This window comes from Natator depressus, chromosome 16 (assembly GCF_965152275.1).
Source record: "Natator depressus isolate rNatDep1 chromosome 16, rNatDep2.hap1, whole genome shotgun sequence".
In the NCBI taxonomy this organism is placed as follows: Eukaryota; Metazoa; Chordata; order Testudines; family Cheloniidae; genus Natator; species Natator depressus.
Genome location: NC_134249.1, coordinates 24,244,715 through 24,261,157, shown reverse-complemented (window position 1 = coordinate 24,261,157; position 16,443 = coordinate 24,244,715). Strand labels below are relative to the sequence as shown.

Genomic DNA, 16,443 nt, shown 5'->3' with positions numbered 1-16,443 from the left:
CCCCTGCTGCCTCCCTAGCTCCCCCCTGCCCCCCATTCCATCCACTCACTGTGGCCCCCTCTGTCTCCCTACCCGCCTCACCATTCAGGGCTTAATTGTCTCCTGGCTTGCCAGGGCTGAGTAGGTCTGCTGTGAAAATTTGTATTTGTATTTGTTCAATATAACTTTTCACAGCCTCCCAGCTAAGTCTGCTGTGAAAAGTGACATTAAGAAACATACAAATGTTGCTTTTTGCAGCAGCAGACTTACTACCTAGCAAGTTCTTCTTTTTTTTAAAAAAAAAAAAAAGCAACCAAAAAGCAAAAGCAACAACAACAATAACAAAAAGACAAGAATGTGCAAAGCACCTTTATTTGTTTTTCTATTCGGTTTAGGTCCAGTAAAGAATAGAAACAACTGTACATTATTTTTATCATTGAGGCTGCAAAAAAAACAACCCTGTACATAAATAAATTACAATGATTTGGACATGTATATGTGCATATTTATCTGTTTTTTCTAAAGTTAATTAAGTATTTTAGGAAAAATTGTCAGAGCAGCCACCAGCAAGAGTTGGTGGCCACACTCTGAGGCCAGCAAAAAAATGGTTTGAGAACCCCTGAATAATGGCTGTCCTAGCAACCAATGCCTGCCTCTGTCTTTTGGGCAGGTTTAGTTATGTGTTCTTTCTAAAAATTGAACTATTCCAAATAAAAAAAAAAAACTGCTAAAGAAACAGCCTATTTTTAAAGCAATGTCTTAGACGATTTCATTCTTATCTATACTTTCATAGCATTCCAAAGTTCTGTTTTGTGCCTCCCCCCTCTTATTATTGAGGTCTTAGAGCACGGCCATACACTTCCTGTCCTTAGCTTCCAGCCCTGTGAAGCACTTCTCACAATTCTGTTGTATCTTAAGAAAAGCTGTTGGTTTAGGAATGATCAAGCAACTGAATTAGCATATTGTGCTCATCCCTCAGTCTTCACCTCTTTCAATGTGAATTCAGTGTGTTCTCTGACTTGGACAGTTTTTCCTGTTTGTAATCTTGCTAAGATTGCGGCACTCTGTGCTAAAAACTTTCGAAATCCTCTATTCTAAGAGTCAAGAGTGTTGTAAAATAAAGTTAGGTAGGTGGTCTGAGGTACTGTCTTACAGTATTATACTGTGGTCTTGGTGACCAGGGTTCAGTACTGATCTATCGCCTTGTGCCTGGGGCCAGAAGAAGATGGGGATGTAGAGTCAGGACCCCATGGAGAAGGGTGGTTGGTGCACTTCCTATGTCTGCCTTAGGCAGGGCTTGAAAAACTTGTTCAATAACAACTCGTCCAAGGACCAAAACCACTAGCGCAGAAGAAAAATCCCTGTGATTAGCATGCCCTCAAAACCACATCTTTTTGCAATTTAAAGGAATGAAAGTTTCTGTGTGGCTCATTGCCAGTACAACAGATACATAAAGTACAGTTACGCATTTACAAAGTCATCTCCCATTTGTTGTGTCTTGTCTGCCTTTCCTGCCTTTGCTATGCTTTCTTTCTGAGCATGCATCGTGTTGGATTGTTTCTCTGCATTGTTTTGAGTGCATGCCATTCTCTCCTTTCCTTCTCCTGCTCTCTTCATCCCTTTACAGCCTTTCTTCACCACTCTTTTGTTCTCGGCCTCTTTCCCTATATTTTTACTGTCCTTTATTCTCACTTCTCTGCTCCGCCTCTCACCCTTCCCCCACTTTTAGTTTATCCCTCACTCACTTTCTGCCATTGATCCTCATCCACTGTCTTACCCAGCCATCTGCATGAGCCCACCAGCACATGCACTCCTATTCACCCACTTGCTGGGCCATGCTGGCTCCCCCTGCTTTACTGAAGAAGTACCAGTTTCAGCTGCTCTGCTCCCATCTTGAAAGCAGCAATGGCTCCTGGGCGCCTCTGGTCCTGCTGAAATAGAATCATGCTACCTAGGCCACATTGCATCTGCTTCCCCCTCCCTCTTGACATACCTTAAAGGAGCAACAGCCCTCAAGCTACTCCCTTTCCAGGCTTGCTGTCTTCTCTCAGAGGAAAGGGGCAGTAGCTTCAGCAGCTCTGCTCCCTGGCTTCACCTTCCAACTTGACCAGGGGAGGCGGGAAGGTGGCACCAAGGCCATTCTGTTTCCCCTTCCCCTCCTGAGAAAAACCATAACAAGACCTTGGCTGCCCTAGGATGTTGGTTCCCATTACTGTTAACTATCTCTACTTAAACTGTAAGCTCTTTGGGGCAGGCACTGCCTCTTTGTTCTGTGTTTGTCCAGCACCTAGCCCAGTGGGGTCCTAGTTCATGACTAGGGCTGTTAGGTGCTACCACAATATAAATAAATACTGCTCAATATCTTAACCTGATTTTAAATAAATATGTATATAGTACATTTAAAAAAAACTACATTAAAAGAATGTTAAAGTTGCAAAGTTATGCACTGAAATTAGGAAATGCCAGAAATAAGGTTGCTCCTGCAACTTTGATTAGCACCTTTGTGCGTATGTGGTATGATCTTCCCCACCGTTACCTAGGAAATATGGGGCAGAGCCAGGAATGGAATTCTGGACCTAGGTCCAAGTCCAGTGTTTTTGAAGAGAAGAGAATGTCCTTCTGCACCTGAGGTCCTCTGCCTCACTCACTGTCTGTCTCCTAGAACAAGTCATGTGATCACCTTAATAAAGACTGTATCATAAATAGGCTTGGCAGAATTGGGCTTTATTTTTTTTATAATTTCAATGGATAATATTGATTTTTATTTAAGTTTTCATACTTGTGAAGAACTAAGGGAGAGCATGAAACAATAACTGTTTAATGACCGTAGATGTTGGGATTCAAAAAGTTAAAGCAGAAATTGTCAACATTACGTGTCAAAATATCCAGAGTAAATATCCTTAAATCAAACTCTTCAGTTCTGAAGCAGTATTTTCCTTACATTGCCCACGCTTAAATTTCAGTTATTGTCAATGGAAATATTTTTCCCTCAGTTTGTGTGTGTAGTGAAATCAATGTTTACCAATATTTAGTGACAAAAATCGAATCCTTCCAAGCCAAACTATAGTGCGTACGCACCAGGGGGCTAAGGATGTAAATATTAAACGGTTAACCGGTAAGCATTAGTCTTACTGGTTAACCCACCTTAACCATTAACCCCCAGCTCTGGGGACGGCTGGAGTAGGCGGCCTCATCCCTGCACCGGTTGACGCGACCGCAGCTCCTCTCCCTTTAACCGGTTAACCAATTAAATTATATAATTTTAATAGTTTAAACGGTTAACTTTTTAAATGATGATTACATCCCTAAAGGGGGCTAAATTAAGGCTGCATGAATAACCTTTGTTGTGCTACTTCCTAACCTCAATGCTTGATGGGCACTCAGCCCAGCCACTGTCCCGTGTGCAAAGGGGCCTAACTGTAGCTGCTGCTAATGCTTTTGCTTGTCTTCTCCATCCAGAGCAGAGATTCTCAATCTTTTTCTTTGAGGCCCCCACAACATGCTGTGAGAACTCCACAGCCCCCCTGTGCTACAATAACTGGTTTTCTGCATATAAAAGCCAGGGCTGGTGTTAGGGGTAGCAAACAGGGCAGTTGCCTGGGGCCCCATGCCACAGGGCCCCACATGATGCTACATGGTTCAGGCTTTGGCATCAGTCCCGGGTGGTAGGGATCAGGACCCCAAGCTTCAGACCCATATGGCAGGGCTTCGGCTTTCTGCCCTGGGCTCCAGTGAGTCTAATGCTGGCCCTTCTTGATGGACTCCCTGAAACCTCAAGGCCCCCTAGGGGGCCCCGGGCCCCTGGTTGAGAACCACTGATCTAAAGTTCTAGTTCCATGCCTCAGAGTGGGCTCAGTACCTTTGTCATGTCAGAGAACTCCACGGAGTGAGACAGGAGCCTGCTTAGTTAGGGCATAAGTTAAAACCCATGAAAGCTTATGCCCCTATACATTTGTTAGTCTCTAAGGTGCCACAAGGACTCCTTGTTGTTTTTGCTGATACAGACTAACATGGCTACCACTCCAAAACCTGCTTAGTTAGGGTGACCGTAGGTCCCGTTTTGGCCAGGTCAGTCCCTTTTTTAGGCCCTGTCCTGGTCATTCCGACTTTTTTGGCAAAACTGTGCATTTGTGCTGTTTGGTCTTGACAGCTGATCATCAGAAGAGTGGGGTGTGATCCCTAGTGGGGTGGGAAACTGCTACACCAGGGCTGAGCTGGAGGGAAGGCTAGGGAGAGCAGCTCGGGCCAGCCAGCCCCAGGTGTGAGCGGGTGGCAGGGGGCCTAGATCCAGCCCCACATGTGGGTGGAGGGGAGGCCAGTGCGGGGAGGGTGACTGGGAGGATGGCAGGGGGCCTCGAGCTTGCCCTGTGCGCTGGAGGGGGACAGGGGACCTTGGGCCAGCCCTAGGCAGGAGGGCTAGGGCTGGCCCTATGTGCAGGTGAGACAAGAGGGGCTCGGGCTGGCCCCGCGCTGGCGGGGGTGGGAAGACCTCAGGCTGGCACAAGTGGGAGGCCGTGAGGACTCAGTCTGGTCCCACACAGGAGTGCAGGGGGTCTTGGGCTGACCCACGTCATGTCCCATATTCCCTCTGGGAGAATATGGTCATCCTAGTTAATGGAATGTTCACAGGCGTTGGCAGAGAGTCTCTAACCAAATCTACTGATCATCTGCAAATAGCAGTTTTCAGAGGCTTATATCTTGGTCAAAATTGGGTGGATTTTCCTGGGGAGAACAAAAGGCATTTCTCTGACTCAAGGACCATCCTCCCAACAAATGTAAAGTTCTTCTTTCAAACCTTGGGGGAGAGAGAGCTCTTCAAAGAAACTGTCGGAAAAAACTATAGCTCTGCAAAACAACCTATTGTTTTACTAGCATTGTACTCGGAAACAGCTGAGCCATTTTGGTCAAAATAAAGAACAATCAGCTTAAGGCAGAGATCAAGCATGGAAAATCTCAGCCCGAACAGTTAGTTTGGTTAAATGAATAAGCAACTGAGAACTGGCTGATAGAGTTTTAGGCATCATAACTATCTCTGCTAATAGTTTGTAGCTATTTGTCTAACCTTTTCATTGTGGCGGACTCCTGTTTGTCCACCAATGCCCAAGTCACCAGCCCCCTCTCAGCTGTCTCACCAGTTGGAGTTGAGGTCCCCAGTCCCTCCCGAAATACTCCCAATTTTCAGCTATTCTCCAGGTGGAAATTATTCTGAATACCATGTTCTGGATCTCAATCCCACTGTACACATTAACTATTAATTATTCTACTAGTAACACTTCAAAAGGTGTCAAGGGGTGACTTGATTAGTCTGTAAGTGTCTACAGGGGGAACAAATATATAATAATGGGCTCTTCAACCTAGCAGAGAAAGGTATAACACAATCCAATGTCTGGAATCCGAAGCTAGACAAATTCAGACAGAAAATAAGGCATAAATATTGAACCGTGAAAGTAATTAACCATTGTAACAATTTACCCAGGGCAATGGTGGATTCTCCGTCACTGAGAATTTTTAAAGCAAGATTGAATGTTTTTCTTAGAGATACCATGGGAATTATTTTGGGGATGTTCTCTGGCCTGTTATACAGGAGGTCAGACTAGATGATCACAGTGGTCCCTTCTGGTCTTGGAATCTGTGGTGGGATAGAAGTCAAATCAAACCAGCAGCTTTTAACTTGATCCTTCAGATATGACCGTGATATTGTAGCGCTGTATATTTTGAATAAAAAGAATCAAATTCCACAGCTGAGGAGCATGGGATATAGTCAGTACATGTGGAACACACAAAGGCCATTTGAAGATGGAAGGAGAGGAGTGAGCTAATGCCAATGAAATGAGAAGGGATGGAATCTTGCAAAGATCAAACTCATGAACTAACATGAGCCAGTTGCACTCACAAGTGTGTGCTGAAAAGCCCAGCTGTTGAATTCTGTGCCTACTGGAGATGCTGAATTACAACAGCTAGAAGCCGCACTGATGAAGGATTTACAGGAGCAAAATTGGGATAGATCGCAAATGATTTTCCCCCTCTTCTCCCCACATAGCATACTCAGGACTGGCTGTGACAAATACAGCTTCAGCAGTTGGCTTGAAAATCATTCGTTTCTATGGGTTTAGACCAGTAGTTCTCAAACTTTTTGTACTGGTAACCCCTTTCACGTGCAAGCCTCTGAGTGCAACCCCCCCTTATAAATTAAAAACACTTTTTAATATATTTAACACCATTATAAATGCTGGATGCAAAGCCAGGTTTGGGGTGGAGACCCCCCATGTAATAACCTCGCAGCCCCCTGAGGGGTCCCGACCCCCAGTTTGAGAACCCCTGGGTTAGACTGTGGGAGCAGTGGTTAGAGTCCAGCGATGTTTAATGCTCATTTACCACGCTTTTTTCTCCCACGATTTCAGCAGAGGGGCCATCAAACAGTCTCAGTTGGACACGCAGAAATGTAAGTAGTTCAAAAAACAGGACAAAAATCCATCTTACTTTTCCATTCACTTATTAAAATTAAGTGAGGGGGTTTACAGGGCAAAGATCCTCTTGTCATATGTAAACACCTAAAGCAAAGCAGAAAGACTTTGGGACTGAAAGAATTTATTTGAACAAAGTAGCAGCAAGAGAACGAGTAGACACTGCTGGGACTTCTTGTTAAAAAAAAAAAAAAAATAAATAAATTAAATGCATGTATGGCCTCTGTTCCTTAGTGATCAACATTTGGCTCAGGAAGTACTGGCAGAATCCACCTTATGAGGATCCAGAATATAATGGGCAATTGGTTTGGATGCTGATAGAATCTGTGTATAAGTGAATTTAGATGCTTGGCCTCCTATGCAGAGTGTTAAGCTGGTTATCAAGAAGAAATTGAAGGAACTAAACCCAGGCTGAGTTACAGTATGTTCCTGGTGGGAAATATTTTTAAATGCACCTAGTCATGACAGGACATTCCTGATTCAGAAAGTGTGTGTGTGTGTGACCTGTTGCCTTTCATTTTTGGAGCTGCTCTTCCTGAACTGGAAGTGTGGTCACAAAACATGCTTGTTTGCTTTTATGTACAATGAAATGGCAAATCATATTTCTTTATTCACTCTAAACACTATTTAGAAAACAAATGTCACTTGCACCTGTTTCCAATTCCAAGTGAGCCACCCCCATTTCAGTCTTTAATTTCAGGGCCTTAGCAACACAATAGAAGAGATGGGGACTTTTTATGTGAAAAGGCTCCTACTTACAGGAGACTATTATTTCTCTAATTCAGTTAAAAAAGGTGGTTTCTCTGAATATTTTACACTTGCTCAAACTCAAGGTTGATGTGATTAAATTATAATTTGAAGACAGTAACCGTTTAAACATACTCCATTTCAGCTCTGTACTTCCTCTCTGAACGCACTTGAATAACATCTATTTTTTACATTCAGTTTTGTGTATAACAAGGAAAAATTGTAATGGTTAAAAATATGTTGTGTACGTGATTTGCATGGGATGACAAGAGTTAAAGCATGTTTGGCCCTGGTAGGGACCTTCTGCAGAAAAAGTCTTTACATACAAGTTGATAGAATTATTTTAAGTACAGCCGACTTCTAATGTGAAGCAAGATTTAGGTCTAACCGTGTAGATACGAGATAATGAGAATACATCTAGGTTAAAGTCAGTTGCTTTAGCCATCATTTACTTTATTTTCCTTTCAGTTTGACATCTCTGTCTATGAAAATTACTACGTGCCCACTGCAATCCTTCCTGAGCCATGCATCAGCCCTATTCTGTCTCAGTGGGAATATTACCGTCTTAAGATACCAAATTTAATATGACAGCTCCTATTGCTGGGAGTAGTACAATTTACATTTTTTCATCCAAAAGCCTCTCATTAAGATTTGTAAAGGGAATAGGAAAATATCCAGTCATTGTGTCTTAACCTTATCATTTGTATAATAATGTTCATTTGGATTCTTGTGTGTCAGTTGCACAGCAAAGCTTTTGCTGATACTCCTGGGGTAAAACAGAGAGACAGCCACATCTTTCTGGTGTCTCATTCCGGCTTGAACAAAACACAAGCTATACCCATTTGTGTTTATATAGCAGAGAGATCAGTGTGTATCTGTTGGCCAAATTTTCTCTGCTTTCGCTCTCTGATCATGTCAGTTGACTTAAAGCAAAGCTTTCCATGTGAAAGTCCAATTTGGATTCTGCCAGCCACCTCCAACTCACTCACGCTGATTTATTTCTGCCATATGGAAACCTGAGCACCGAAACAAGCCTGTAATGCTTGCCAAGCTACCCGCTCCACCCGAGGCACGCTGGATACCCTGTGCACAGGAGTACTGCTGTTTGCACTCTCTCTGTGCTGTATCGCTTTTCCTCTCTGCCCCAAGTGCTATTCTCTCCTGTTACACTAATGTTGAACTAAGGAGGTAGTGCTACTTGTTCCCCCTCTCTGAGGTACTGTGCTATCTCTAGGATAAGTAAAAAAAGCAGCATAGTATTTAAATTGATGTGCTCATGCTCCCCAGTGTCGTGCCTTGAGTCTGCATGAGAATCTGAAATCCATCATTGCCAGAATTAATCTCTTACAAACTTGTGTTTTCCTCCGAGCTTTGGACAGGTATTTGCATTTTCCTAATATGTGGCACATATTTACTGTTAATATCTGATATTGAACAGAATGTTTAAATGAAAACTAAGATTAAATTGGAAATAAAATATGGATCTTGGAGGTAATACAAATCCATGGACCACATTAGTAAGGAAATGTGTCACTCAAGCCTTTGATCTCAGCTCTATTCTTTATTAACTACAGTTAAAAGAAACACATGAAATGGGATCATGGGAAGCCATGAAGTCTCTCATTTTGACACTGAAGTATGGTGGTTTAAATTCTGCTGTAATGTTGCATGTGGAATAAAGAAAAATTGCATTTTTGTGACATGATTAGGGTATTATAATGGACAGTTATTGCAACATAAAATCATCACTTTCCAGAACCCAAACCACAATTTATTTGACAAGCCCTTGTGTAAGCGAGGGAACTGTCCCGCTATTTTGGGGAACTTTCCTGGCTTATACGTTACCCTGGTGGAACTGGCTAGCAAAAGGATCTGAGTCCTCACTCCCACTCCCTTTACCCAGAGGCCTGCCTGACCTTGGAGTCTCCCCTTCCACTCTCCTGTGTGGCAGTGTCCTTTTAATCCTGACAAGGCTGGGCCCAGGATTCCTGGGGGGCTCAACACCGAATCTTGTGTTGGTCACTTAGGACAGGGGCCAGGATGGCTCTTCCCCACTCTAGACGCTTCCCTGACCCACTGATCATTGCATATAGTTCAAAGGCAATACAATTTATTAAACAGCAATCGATGAAAAAAGTAAGGAAAAAAGGGTAAGGTTAAAGGAAATCAGTAATCCCACTCTGTGGGCATGGGGAAACCAAAACCAGACATGTCTGGAGCATAGGGGAAGTTCAGTCTGTTCCTCACTTGTGCTGCAGGCAGGGCCGTCCCTAGGGGGGTGCGGGGCCTGGGACATTAGAAATTTGGCACCTATCTGCCGGGGGGGACGGGAGGGGATGGGGGTGCTAGCTCTGCCTCACTCCACCCCTTCCCCCAAAGCCCCATCTCACCCTGTCTCTTCCCTGCCCAGCTCCACCCCTGAGCGAGCTGCGCCCTGGTTCCTTGCCCCCAGCACCTCCTGACTCCGCGTAACAGCTGATCCGCGGTAGGTGCTGGGAGGGAGGGGGAGGTGCTCATTGGTGGGACCTGCTGCGGGAGTGAGAGGTTCTGGTAGGGGGGCTCCTCCTTGCCTCCCCGCCCACCCGCCCGCATGCCATTAGCCTCCCTACCCCACTTGCCCTCCTGCCTTGTCTCCCCGCCTGTGGGGTCTGGGGCGGTCGCCCTGATTCGCTGTACCCAAGGGACAGCTCTGGCTGCAGGCATGCCGCAGGTCAGACACTTGCTCTGGCAGTGGCCACACACTCTCAGCCTCTAGGTGGCAGGGCCCTTCCCCCCAGCGTCAGCTCCTCTGTCGGGGTTATGAATAAGGCCCTACCAAATTCACAGCCATGAAAACCACATCACAGACTGTGAAATCTGGCTTCCCCCCGTGAAATCTGGTCTTTTGTGTGCTTTTCCCTATACAAAACAGATTTTGTGGGGGGAGACCAGTATTTCTCCATTTGGGGATCCTGACCCAAAAGGGAGTTGCAGGGGGTCAAAAGGTTATTTTAGGGGGCTCGTGGTATTGCCACCCTTACTTCTGCGCTGCCCTCAGAGCTGGGTGGCCGGAGAGCGGCGGCTGTTGGCTGGGTGCCCAGCTCTGAAGGCAGCTCCCCGCCAGCAGCAGCGCAGAAGTCAGGGTGGCAGTACCACAACCCCCCACCCCTGCCCGGCAACCTTGCAGTCTCTCCACAGCTCCTTTTTGGGTCAGGACCTCTACAATTACAACACTGAAATTTCAGGTTTAAATAGCTGAAATCATGGAATTTACCATTTTAAAAATCCTATGACCGTGAAATTGACCAAAATGGACTGTGAATTTGGTAGGGCCCTAGTTATGATCCCTCTCCAAGTCCAGCCTGCAAGACCCCTTGGCTGGCAGCTTCTCCCTGCACTGGGCCCTCTGCTAGCGTCCCTCTTGTGCTTCCCAGCTGCTCACTGCGTCTGGCTCTGGACTGCTCCAGCTCCACTGTGCTTCAGTGCGGCTGTTGCTCCGCTCCCCGGACTGTTGCTGGGGCTCTGGCTCTGCGCTCTCCTTAGCTCAGCCCTTCTGGCCAGGCAGCTCCAGCTCATGTGGAGTACAGGACCCTGTGCTCCAGACTCCCTCATTGGCCTGCCTGTCTTGTCAGTCAGGCTGCTGGCCTGAGTGTTGGCCTCTCCCCATTGGCCCTGGGGACTGTCAGACTCAGGGTCTTGATATCTCATTGGCCCTTCCCCTTTCTTTTGGTACTGGGAGAGGGCCAACCAAAAAAACACAAGTTTCCATGAGGGGCCAACAATCCCCTTACATTTGTATAATTTTTTTGTTAAATTAACTTATTGGGTGAATGGGGCACTTTTGTGGGGTTTTTGTTTTGTTTTGTTTGTTTTTAAGGCATCTTAGACTTTCGTCTGTATGATTTCTTCCTTCTCACCACCAGATCATATTAGAATTCTTGGTCTTGATCTCCTCTGAAGTAATCTAAATCAGTGGTTCTCAAACTTTTGTATTGGCGACCCCTTTCACACAGCAAGCGTCTGAGTGCGATTTCCCCCCCCCCCTTATGAATTAAAAACACTTTTTAATATATTTAGCACCATTATAAATGCTGGAGGCAATGTGGGGTTTGGGGTGGAGGCTGACAGCTCCCCCCCCCCCCCCGTATAATAACCTCGTGACCCCCTGACAGGTCCCGACCCCTAGTTTGAGAACCCCTGATGTAAATTGAAATGAAATGCTTTGTTTGTTTATTATGGTTGCAAATGGGACTCCTGGAAAGTCTAGATTTAACATGTTACTGAAGATTTCAGGCCTGGGAGTGGAAGGAGAAACCTCAGTATTAGCTGATAATGAATCACTGCTCATAATCTGTTGTTCTGTTGCCCCTTGGAGACTGAAACTGATGAGAAGTCTAGCACCTGAATTATTGTAGTCTGGGTGGGGACAATATTAGTGCAGTTAAGAAACCTTCACTACTGATCTCAACTCCTCTCTTTGCGTTTCTTGGAAAGGAGACAAGCATCTTTCTGCTATGGTGTTATCATGGTATTGGATTCTGATGTTGTAAATGTGATGCAATCTCTCTTGGCCACTTCTTAGGTCATTTATTTATTAGTGGGTAGCAGATGGCAGGGTTAGGGGAAATATCCAAGTGTCTGTAAGTGGTACATGGAAGGGGGAGTGTGAAAGAGCAGGTAGTGTGCCTCTTTGCCCTATTTCTCTCTTGTAGTGTGGTTTGTTTTGTTTTGTTTGTTTGATTTGATTTTTTTCAAGAAGCAGGTTTGGCACTCCCCTCTCAGATCCTTGTGTGATGCTTAAGTGGAACACTGTCAGTTCCTTACAGGAGACACCATGTTTTTATATGTCTAATCTAGCCACACCTTCCTTAAGGGCTATAATGTTACAGAACAATGCTGTGGCTACCCAAGGACATTCTGCTGCTTGGATTTGCACCATTAGATGCTCATCCTTTCTTGTTAAAGGTCTTCAGTGTCAACACACTTCCGCTAAAATCTTCTTGAGTATTTAATTTGAAATTAGGCCATTTCTGAGATTGAGCTGGGATGTCTTTCCCGTGCACACAGACACATTCTGTAGGATCTCACTGGTGCTAAGGGTTCCCTTCGGGCTGTCAGGAGTATGCTGTGAGTGTATGCCAGGAGCTTCACAAGGCTCTACTTTGTGGGTGTACGGTGATCTAATTTTCATTGTTGTAGGCATGGGGTGCGAGGGTGGAGGCATGTGTATATCACTGAATAAGGAAGGTTTCAGATCATTTATTTTTTCAGGCATGCCATTTTCTAACTACAAAGTGTTGTTTTTCTTCCAGATGACCGGGTTGATCAGCGAACCTGCCTTATCTGTGGAGACAGAGCTACAGGTCTGCACTATGGTATCATCTCCTGTGAAGGCTGCAAAGGGTTTTTCAAAAGGAGCATTTGCAACAAGCGGGTTTACAGATGCAGTCGAGACAAGAACTGTGTCATGTCACGCAAACAGCGAAACAGATGCCAGTATTGCAGGCTGCTCAAGTGCCTCCAGATGGGGATGAATCGGAAAGGTAAAGAGAATTAAGCTTCTTTAATTGTTTAGTGTGCACACACAGGGCAGGACATTGCAGCAAGTTCCTCTGTGACAGAAGCCACCTCTTTCTGTGAGAGGGTAGAAAGATTTCTTTGGTTTGAGTTTTCAATACCTTCAAAACATAACATTTTGGTTTTCTTTAAGCAGTCAGTTAAAAACTAACAAGAATAACTCTCTCTGCTCCCATAGGGGACTGGGTGTCCCCTTTACTTATAATTTTGGTTTGGTGCAAAAGACAGTGTTGATTCAGTTTAGTAACAGTGTTTGCTGTGCTCTGGGAATCTGTGCTGGATGTGGACAGTACCTGTCAAACTATTCTACTGACCTGCTTTGACACTACTGTATCATATTGTCCTTTCTAGTGACACTACACACTGGTGTCTGATTGAGGAGGCATTTTCATTTTTACTCCCAGTTTTCAGGGGTTTATCATGTTCCCCAAACTACTTTTTTGGGGTGAAAGTTTTCAAACCTTCTCATTTTTAGAGGTAAGCTTTTTGAGAGACTATTATCTTATTTGACCACTCAAAGGATGAGAAACTTGTGATTTGCCTATTAACAGAAAAGGCAAATATAGGCATGCTTTTGTGTTATGCAGGTAGGGAAGGTTAATCCAACTCAAGCAATGAATTTCCTCCCTACTTAAATGTAGAGCTCTGCTCAGGATCCACACCTGATTCACATCCTCCAAGATCAACTGCGATCCGGTACTCAATCTGCTAGCTGTCTTTTACCTGTGTCTGCATCTGCAGCAGCAAGCCATCTCATAGGGGCTGGGGGTGGGGACAAGTCAGTGCAACGGTAAGGACTGGGGGTAAGGGGCAGAATCTCGAGACAGCGCAGTGGGGGCAGAGGGAAGGGGCGTCGCATCGCATGCTGCTCCCGGAGACTCACAAGCGATGGCACACGGCAGCAGCACTGTGTGTTCCATCACAGAGGGGCAGAGGGATGGAGATGGGGCCCCGCCCTCTCCAATCCCCATGGCTGGGGGCGGGCCCTGCTGCCCAGGAGCCGGCAGGCCGGACCCGGGACTGGGAGTGCAGCCAGTGCTGCCGGGCCGGGTTATGGTGGGGATGCTGGCACTGCCCGAAGGGCCTGAGCTGCTGGACAAGAAGCCGCACAGCAAGCGGGTGCCGCCCAGCCCTGGCTGCTGGCCCTGAGTGCGATATGCCCCCTGGCTGCCCGAGCCGGACACCACAGGCCAGGGGCCGCCAGTGAGTAGAGCCCTTTGCTGTTGTTTCTGCATCCCATCTACTATCTGCAAGAATGGTCTGCGGATATCCACAGATTTGCAGGGCTCTACTTAAATGTCTTTTGTGCTTTCTGTGGGAATACAGTTCTCATCTCCTGCCTTAAATTTTAGGGAAGAGAGGCTAGTGTAGACCAGGCCTGTGTGTGCTTGCTCCAAACCAGTTCTGTCAAAAAACCTATGGAGTTGCAATGGCGGGGGAGGGGGGAGAATTGAGAGCTGACACCATTTTAAAAATGGGAATTAAAATTGTTTACCATGATCAGCTACTCAATGAGGGTAACAGTGCAGCACCCTCCTTGCATGTTGTCTTTCACTTTTGAATCTGTGCCAGCTCGTTTATGCCGTGCAAAGGAAACCTGAGTTTGTGCCTCCATTACTAGAATTAGAAAACTGACTTGTGCCAAGATTGATTTTTTAAAACGTAACCAAACATGACGTCCTAGCAAGGACAAATGTTTTTGGAAAGGGTAGGGGAAGGGACTTTTACTACAGCTACCATTTGCTGGAGTACTCCTCCTTGAAACAGCTTTAAATAGCCCTTTAAAAAATCCCTGGAGACCACAGAAAGGCCTTGAAAGTTAGGGACAGGAAAAGATTTCACGGACATCAGGAATGCCTGACTTTTAATCACAGGCCATAGTTGGACCCTTCCTCAATCATCCCCCAAAGAATGTGTCCTCTTACACTTGGAACTTTCTTCATGAGGTGGCTCTTATATCATAATAGTTCATTAATAGTCTACCACTTTTCTGCCAGGTACAGTTTCACCAAGCAGGGTGATGCAAAGTAGGAGCTCTGCACTTTTAATTTGGGGAGCTCTGTCATATAATCTCCTTAGGTAGATCAAGTGTGGAACACACTGATCAGTTTGAAAACCTGTTGCATTAGCTTCTTCTTTAGTCGGATGTGATTGCCCCTCTACTACTGAGGAGAAAATCCATTTGTTTTAGTTCGTGTGGTAGCTTACTGCCTTTGTATCATATAGCTATTAAAATGGTGGTGGAATGGCCACAGAAATGACGGTCCAAAAACTGACCTAGTCAGTGAAGGGAGAGGAGTTACGGGCGACGGTTTTATAATGGAATATTCAGTTTAGACATTGTCTGTGAAAAGACCTAAAGTAAATCTTTGTTATATTTCCTTTCATCTGAACACTGACAGAAGCAATGGTTCTAAAATGCCATGCAGCATCAGATAATATGGTTGTCATTTTGATCAGGGGATGACTGGTGTGTGGTTAAATGGGCCATGCAGGGTTTTTGTAATCTAGGGCGCGCACATGATGCGGGCTTTTAATTTAAATAGAAAAGTGCTCTTGTAAAGAAGTTTTAATGTGGTTAATTAGCCCATCAACTCCCTGTTTTAACTTGACAAGGATTGTTTTTACTCTTCCCTGGAATGAAGAACTGATTTTTAAAAACTAACCTTCCTAGTTTGATTTTGGTATGCATTTGTGTTCACTGGCGCACCAACATTTTGACCATTTAAATCCTTGGCAATGTGGCCTCCTAAACTTTTTAAAAGCAGATTTTTTTTAGCTTAGCAACAACAAACAGGAAATTTGACTAGAACAAGGTGAAGCTGTAATATAGTGATTGTTCAGGCTCGCTCCTTTGATATGCATAGAGGGTATTAGGCCTCAGAAGGCAAATGAGTAGTCCTTGTGGGAAAAGCTGTTTCCTGGATTCAGAAGCAGAAATGTCATTTCTTTTAAACCCAGCTATTAATTCTCCTAAGACTTTGTTATCACGAATGTGAAAGCCATCACCAAATTCATTCTTAGGTGTTCTTACAGAATATGTTATACAGTCACTAAACCCAGAGCTCCACAAATACTGTTTTATAGTGAAACTTCATTACAGTAAATGGTGTTAGAGATGAGATGAAAAAAATGATGCCCTGACCATTTGTGCTCATAAAAGATCCAAGGGCATTTTGCTCAGTGGGAACAATGGTTAGGCCTGGCTAAATTTAAACTTGGAGAATTGTGTTCTGAATGATCAAAACTCCCCAGGGTTGGAGAAATGGTCGCTTTACTTTTCCTGGTTGGTGACCACTGGTTGGTGTGCTTTGCCTCCTACCTTCTTGCAGATGTTATGATAATGCTGAGTCTATCGGTGAGAGGCCCTTGCCACACCAGAAATGCACCACCTTCCCCTAGCAGTTGTCAGAGACATTATCAAAACCATACAGTAATCTATTCTTTAAATATCGACCCACAAAAGTTTAAATCTCCATTGCTCCTTGAGTGGCCGATGGGGGATTACTGTGAAGTGATGCAGGCCTCATTCCTGCTAGCTCCCCTTTCCCTAGACTGACTCCATTCCAAGTCTCTGCCCTGCAATGGAAGATGGAGTCCCAGTTTTCAGTGGGCTCCGGTAAATTCCGGGAATTCTTTAATCTGCCTTTGTACATAGGGAGTACATAGGGGAGGCTTTAGCTGCTGCTCGTTCAGA

At 45.0% G+C, this 16,443-nt stretch overlaps 1 protein-coding gene across 1 annotated transcript in view; it reads left to right on the top strand.

The window, feature by feature from the left end:
- NR6A1 (nuclear receptor subfamily 6 group A member 1) overlaps positions 1 to 16,443 on the top strand; it is a 144,954-nt gene that overhangs the window by 103,792 nt on the left and 24,719 nt on the right. Inside the window, exon 4 of the mRNA XM_074973687.1 lies at positions 12,482 to 12,712. Within this exon, the coding sequence (XP_074829788.1) occupies positions 12,482 to 12,712 (231 nt within the window). The remainder of the gene's footprint in view (positions 1 to 12,481; positions 12,713 to 16,443) is intronic.